The sequence below is a fragment of the Poromitra crassiceps genome (genome assembly GCF_964638095.1).
Source record: "Poromitra crassiceps genome assembly, chromosome: 27".
Taxonomy (NCBI): Eukaryota; Metazoa; Chordata; class Actinopteri; order Beryciformes; family Melamphaidae; genus Poromitra; species Poromitra crassiceps.
Window position 1 is genome coordinate 9880703 of NC_139650.1, and position 7500 is coordinate 9888202.

The window sequence follows — 7500 nt, forward strand, 5'->3', positions numbered from 1 at the left end:
AACTGCCAACTCCGTCACATACACTGCGCTCGACATCACCACCATAGACTGTCACTGTATGGATTGTTGCTCCTGCGGTAGTGGGCCAATCACATGTCGCATTAAATCGAAGAACGCTTGTGATGATTGGCTGCAAGCAAAACCAAACCAATTGTTGTTGTTTTTAGATCTGTGTACAAAAAGGATCAAATGCAGGTATCGTTTGACTGAAGTTTCGGTACTTCTTGGGACTGGGTTATTTCAGTAGATACCTTAAATCAGGGGTTCCCAGACTTCAGAGACCACTTTGAAATGTGGACATCTTCCGGGCCCACCCAACCCTTTAATCACAACTCTGATCAACACACCAGACTAAGATGAAGCATTTCCGCATATATTTTTTTACTTCATTAACAGAGCATGTGAATTTGGGCATAGGGCTAATTAATCATCTATCCACACAAAAGTTTTGTCAAAATACCCAAAGGCCAGATTGCCAGTTTCTCCCCTCTTACTCATCAGACGTATTTGTGTGCATAACACATTTGTTGAGACAAACTGTGATGAGCAATAACAGAAAAAAAATCTATCCACAAGCTATTAATGCTATTTAGGCTGTAAAAATGCTACCTCATCTGTTAAGGCGAGACTTGGGGGGGTACCCATTGAACCCATTTTCATTCCGATATCTTGAGGTGAGAGGTCAACAAGGGGTCAACCCTTTGAAATAGTCCCCCCCCCCCCCCCCCCCCCCATCAAAATTTTGCCTACATGTGGAGCGTTATATAGCCACCTTCCCCACAAGCTAGCATGCTTGGTAGCATTGGATGGGTTATGTCTTCTAGTTTCATACGATAACAGGATCTTCACTCTACCTTTAAAAATAAACCCGCTACAGCCATTTGATTGCCCACGAAAAATCGGGAGTGTTGGCAGACCACTCGTGGCCACCCCTGCAGTACCTCCATGGCCCACCAGTGGCCTTAATATTGAGTACCGATACCCAGCCCCAAATGGAACAGACATTCCGTTTGATGAGTTGAAAAATACACCAACCCCCCTCATGTCCCTGTTGTGTTCCCTCAGATTCTCTCTGTGCTCTCTTGGCAGTCTACCGTTAGTCCTGTTTCACTTATTCAATTAGACGGGACATTTAAGAACAAAATGCGCAGAATGGTATTCCAAAAATGACTGACCCAAGTTACAGTCAAAATAGCTTAGTCTACTGTAAAGTGATATCTGAATTAATTACGTGTGACTCTGGAGACCGGCGTCCTCGGGTCCTCAGGAAGCTCACAATTTTAATGACGCAATCATGATGTGTCTTTAAAATGGAATCAACAAAATGGACTTGATGTATAGCATTTTAATATCAGTCCCATTCCTGTCAAAATGGACTTGATGTATAGCATTGCAAATTAATATCAGTCCCATTCGTGTGTTTTCCTAGAGGACATCTTTGTCCTGGAGACGAAGGACCCGCAGAACCCCACCATCTACGGCGTGTTCAGCACTTCCAGGTGAGTCACACCATTGAAGATAGATGCCCTGCTCTTCTCTATACGTGCAGTAGAAAGTAGAGACGCGCCCCTCCTGCTAGTTAGCGGCTGTAGCTCAGGAGGTAGAGCGGGTCGTCCACTAATCGCTTTGGATAAAAGAGGTCGGTGGTTCGATTCCCGGCTCCTCCAGTCTGCATGTCGAAGTGTCCTTGGGCAAGACACTGAACCCCAAATTGCTCCTGATGGTGTGCCAGCACCCTGCGTGGTAGCCTGCCGCCATCGGTGTGTGAATGGGTGAATGTACCTACTGACTGTAAAGCGCTTTGGATAAAAGCGCTATATAAATGCAGGCCATTTACCATTTACCATTAGTTAGCTTAGCACAATGACGGATAGTCCACAGGACTGGCTAGCCTAGCCCCGTCAAGTCATCAAATACACATTCCCAACAGCGCCTCTAGTGGGCATCTATCTTCCTTCTGGTCTTACCAAAATGTTGGAGTGTTCCTTTAAAGGTACATTCCACCATGTTTTTGTGTGTTAAAATAAGTGTTAAATGGCTCTAGATTCTGACAGCAATCACTGAAATAGAGTGTTTGGTCAGTGACTTGAAACCCCCAACCCCCCGCTGTCCTCTATCTCTCTCCTGTAGTCCTGCAGGCAGAGTGGACATATCTCCACAACCGTAACTTGTAGAGACTCAGGGATGGCGGTGTTGGATTCGGGGTGAAAAAATACATACAGTTCTTTGTAGAGATCACGATCTGACCATCCGTTTCCCAGAAAATGTTGTTTATTTGAAGTTTTACGGTACAGTATATGTTCGCTGAGGGGAGGATCACACTTTGAAAACCCCTGCATTACGACTGAACACTGCTTTAGACAGTCAGTCCAGTGGGGAGGAAGGCGAAATGATAGGAATCACATGCACACTCACGCCCAGGTCAGCACGTGCACGCCCAGGTGGGCACGTGCACACCCAGGTGGGCACGTGCACGCCCAGGTGGGCACGTGCACACCCAGGTGGGCACGTGCACGCCCAGGTGGGCACGTGCACGCCCATCCGTGTGGAAGTCCAAAAGTCATAATAAGGGTCACTGTGGGGTCAAAGGTGAAGAGGCCTGTCTGGTCGTGTTGTTGTAACGCCGATCTATAAAAGCATTCCCAACCCCACCTCTCTCTCCCTCTTCTTTCCTGTCCTCCCTCCATCACTCCTTCCTTCCTTCCCTTCTATCCTTTCCTGTTTTCTTCTCCCTTCTTCTTTCCTCTCCTCTTCTCATCCAGCCTGGTCACCAGAGTAAAACATTTGCACTATACTTTTCTGCAACCCACTGTTGCATATATCAACATTGCATATATCAGAATATATTTTTTTTTGTCTCTTTATCTCTCTCCCTCTCTCTCTCTCCTTCTTTATCTCTCTCTCCCCCTCTCTCTCTCTCTCTCTCTCTCTCCCTCTTTATCTCTCTCTCCCCCTCTCTCTCTCTCTCCCTCTCTCTCTCTCTCTCTCCCTCTCTCTCTCTCTCTCTCTCTCTCTCTCTCTCCCTCTCTCTCTCTCTCTCTCAGTTCTATATTTCGTGGCTCAGCAGTGTGTGTGTATTCCATGGCATCTATCCGCGCTGCGTTCAACGGGCCATTCGCCCATAAAGAAGGTCCCGACTATCGCTGGGTGGAGTACAAGGGCCGCATCCCCTACCCGAGACCTGGCACTGTACGTACACACACACACACACACACACGCACACACACACACACACACACACATGCAAACACACACACACACAAACACATGCACGCACGCACGCACGCAAACACACGCACACACGCACGCACACAAACACACACACACACACACACACACACACACACACACACACACACACACACACACACACACACACACACACACACACACACACACACACATGAGCTATTTAAGCTAATGAAAGCAAGCAGATGAAGCTGTGAAAGGGTTCACCTCTGGTGATTTAACACCTCAGCTGTGAACTCCTCTGGGAAACTTGTCAGGAAGGCTGAGGTTTTGCGCTGCGTGTGTGTTCTTGTGTGTGTGTGTGTGTGTGTGTGTGTGTGTCTGTGTGTGTGTGTTCGTGTTCGTGTTCGTGTGTGTGTGTTATTTTGTCATGCCTGTTGGGGAATTGGCCCGTCTATGGAGAGGGTTCTATGATGTGGTTGATTGCCGATGAGGTCAGCCACATCAGTGTGTGTGCGTGCGTGTGTGTGTGTGTGTGTGCGTGCGTGCGTGCGTGCGCGCGCGTGCGTGCGTGCGTTAAAAACTAAATGAAACAGTCACAGGGATGCTGTGGTCATAACCCTGCTCAGAATCACTGGGCACACACACGCACGCATGCACGCAGACACACACACACACACACACACACACACACACACACGCACACACGCACACACACACACACACACACACACACACACACACACACAGCTGACAGAAATAATGGTTTCCATGTTGCAGGCTTGTACAAATCAATTACTTTGTCCAAGTGATGTCACTAATTCAACAAAACTTCATTCTCCTCTTTACTGCACATTTTCTCCCACCCGGGTTGTTATTATTACAACAGCTTTTTCTGCCACAACGCAAATTCCTTTGAGCCGGTACATCGCAGAGACTTGAAATTTTTAACTAAACTTGGTCCACCTTATACTGGTGACCATAACTCCTCGACAACTTTGTAATTTGGACCCTCCGTCTGGAAAGTTTTTGAGATACTTTGAAAGTTTTGAAAAAATATTTTTGTCATCTCTTAGAGTAGAAAATGTTGACCACAGGGCAATAGAGCAGGCGAGGCCACGCAGCAGCCGAGCTGCCGGCAAGGCCACACAGCGGGCGAGCTGTGTATGCAAGCCCGCACAGCGGGCGAGCTACAGTGCGGGCGATGGCAATAGCAAGCGGGCGAGCCTAGGAATCGAGCGTGCGTAGCACGAGAGATATCTTATATTCTGATAGTACGAAAGTGGTCCCAATCCGGTCATAAGTTACGCTCCAGATATGACATTTTACAATGGCGCGATCGGAGAGTATGCAACACAGATTTCATCATTTATTGTTCATAATTTGACATATCCGGGCAAAACCATCTCTGGATTCTGTGGTGTTTTGCGCAGTGTCATATTTCTCCCTCCTGTCCTGCAGTGTCCCAGCGAGACCTACGACCCGCTCCACAAGTCCACGCAGGACTTCCCTGACGAGGTGGTGAGCTTCATGCGGCAGCACCAGCTGATGTGGGAGCCCGTGCTGCCTCTGGGCCGCAGACCGGTCCTCACGCGCGTCAATGCTCCCTACATGCTGCAGAGGGTGCTGGTGGACCGCGTGGACGCCGAGGACGGACCGTACGACGTCCTGCACCTGGGCACAGGTGAGCAGAGCAGGAGAGGGGAGAGACAGAGGGATTGGGAGAAAGAAACAGGGTAAAGATTAAGTCTAAATCGCATGTTTGATGCTTTCATTTCTCATTATTAATTAACAACACTTTCACTGACGTTAGTTTGGAGACCTAATTGACCTGTTGGGTCACAGGATAAAAACAATGACAGCTTGAGTTCAACCAAAACTAGCAGCTGGTCTGACTGACTGGTGGTGGTGAGATGTCACACTGGGTAGATTTGGTTTATCAACACAGTACATAAAATACGCACAACCAAACGTCAGATAGGTCGGACCACCGTGTTTCATGTATCTTTTAACATTACAGTTGCGGTTGAAAAGGACAACAGAAATAAACAAGTTTGTGATATCGGCAGTTGTCTACTGGAAGTGACTTTTGTTGTTAAAACAGCATCACAGTGATTTGGTCTGTCATACCTAGTGATGATGTCATAGACACTGTGACACCATCATTGATGTCATAAATCCTGAATGAATCTACGTTAGCTAGCTACTTTGCCAGCAAATCTGTCCTGTTGCATGCAACATGTCGGTGTCAAGGCTGAAGGCCGAACTGAAGTTTTTGGAGTCCATTTTTGATCCAAACCACGAACGCTTCAGAATCCTTGAGTGGAAGCCTGATGAGCTAAGCTGCCAGTTCAACGTCACTGGGGAAAAGCTGTTGATGATCCACTGTAACATCATGGAATCGTATCCGTCGACACCGCCAATATGGTTTGTGGACTCTGACGACCCGAGCTTGACACAAGTTCTGGAGCGTTTGGAAGATGTGAGAAAAGGCAGTACCCTGCTTTTGCAGCAGCTGAAGAAGCTCATTTGTGATCTTTGCCGGTTGTACCACCTTCCCCAACACCCCGACGTGGAGATGCTGGACCAGCCGCTGCCTGCAGGCCCTGTAGGACAAGACCCAAAGCATGGCACAGACGAGGAGGAAGAGGAGGAGGAGGAGGAGGAGATGGGAGAGGACATGGAGGACCCGGACTACTTTAAAATGAGAGCGCCTGTGGATGGGAAGAAGTCTGAGGACGAGGACATTGAGAAAGAGAATCTGGCCGTCCTCGAGAAGGTCCGCGAGAGCCAGAGGCAGGACCACTTGAACGGATCAGTGTCTGGCTCGGTGCAAGCTTCTGACCGCCTGATGAAGGAGCTCAGAGAGATCTATAGGTCCCAGAGTTACAAAACAGGCATCTATACCGTGGAGCTTGTCAATGACTGCCTTTATGAATGGCACGTCAAGCTAATGACGGTGGACCCAGACAGCCCGCTGCACAGTGACTTACAAGTCCTCGAGGAGAAGGAAGGAATCAATCACATCCTGCTCAACTTCTCGTATGAAGATAATTTCCCCTTTGTTCCACCGTTTGTGCGGGTCGTCTCCCCCGTGCTTTCTGGAGGTTACGTTCTTCGAGGTGGCGCCCTGTGCATGGAACTTCTCACCAAGCAGGGTTGGAGCAGTGCCTATCCCATCGAGTCTGTGATCATGCAGATCAATGCCACGTTAGTCAAAGGAAAAGCCAGAGTGCAGTTTGGAGCCAAGAACCAGTACAATCTGGCCAGAGCACAGGACTCCTACAAGTCCCTGGTTCAGACTCATGAAAAGCACGGCTGGTTCACCCCGCCAAAGGAGGACGGCTAGGACACAGACCAGAGCAATCTAGAGAGAGAGTGGCGTCAGCGGAGGACCGAAATGCGTGACTCATTAGCCAGTGAACAGCCAGGAAGGGGTCTCGCGCTACTTTTGAATGCTATAATAAAGCTGATCATGTACAATTTGAAAAAAAAAAAAAAAAAAAGGACAACACAAACTGTGCATTTTGCTGCAACTCGACAGTGCTGCTTAATCCAGAACCTTACTTCCTGGAACTCTCGAGAGTAAAAAACTGGTCCATTGGAGTGAATGGAGATGTCGCGACTCTTCTATATACACGGCTCTGGGACAGACTATTTGCCATTTCTGCACAGGGACCACATGTCTTAGATTTCTCTTCTTCTTTTTTGTGACCAATCCTTTTTTCCTTTTTTTTATTGTTCAAACCATGTTGTTCTTTTCGTGACAGTTTGAACCCCAAAAGGTTCCGTAGGGGATTCTATCTTTCTTCACATCGGTCGTCGTCTGATACAATCTCATTTTTCCGTTGCGAGATCATCCCATACTCCTCCAAGTAAGCAGTGGACTAAGTATCGTGCAAACTCACCCATTGATTTTTGCCGTTGAGCATGCCAAGGTCACTACTGCCCGTGAGCCGGGTCAAAGTTGAGGCATGGCTTAAGCTCCCAGCAGAGGTAGTCTGATGCCGCCATCGCCGGACACTGCCTCTCTGGCCAAAGAGTGGAACTGAGAATGGCATGTGACAGAACATTCCCTCTTGTGATGCAGTGGTGGCTGACACGCACATTCAAATGCTGCTGGTGGGAAGAAGAAGCCCTGCCGTAATGAAGAACAGCATCCTGCTGAGCTGTCATCACCACGCCCAACTAAAGCACCCCCTACAGGCTACAGAGGGTATGGTACGGCTCAGCTGGCAACGTACTGTACTGTACATGACCAGGCAAAGCAGGGGAATGTTGGGGTTTGATCACACTGTAATGTAGTTGATT

The 7500-nt window shown here is 48.3% G+C and overlaps 2 protein-coding genes across 3 annotated transcripts in view; both read left to right on the plus strand.

The window, feature by feature from the left end:
• The window catches only part of LOC310799318 (semaphorin-3D), a 33292-nt gene that overhangs the window by 8272 nt on the left and 17520 nt on the right, over positions 1 to 7500 (plus strand). The window contains exons 5-7 of the mRNA XM_083661916.1: positions 1430 to 1499; positions 3045 to 3189; positions 4651 to 4873. Coding sequence (XP_083518042.1) covers positions 1430 to 1499; positions 3045 to 3189; positions 4651 to 4873 — 438 coding nt within the window. The remainder of the gene's footprint in view (positions 1 to 1429; positions 1500 to 3044; positions 3190 to 4650; positions 4874 to 7500) is intronic.
• Positions 5429 to 6538, plus strand: LOC310799319 (ubiquitin-conjugating enzyme E2 Q2-like; the record flags this gene model as incomplete). 2 transcript variants are annotated; one of them, XM_083661918.1, is made up of 2 exons in its annotated part: positions 5429 to 5684; positions 5802 to 6538. In XM_083661918.1, 2 exons carry the CDS (start codon positions 5429 to 5431, stop codon positions 6536 to 6538), a joined length of 993 nt encoding a protein of 330 aa, XP_083518044.1. The 2 variants fall into 2 exon arrangements, with proteins under 2 accessions (XP_083518044.1, XP_083518043.1); XM_083661917.1 differs by having other exon boundaries at positions 5429 to 6538.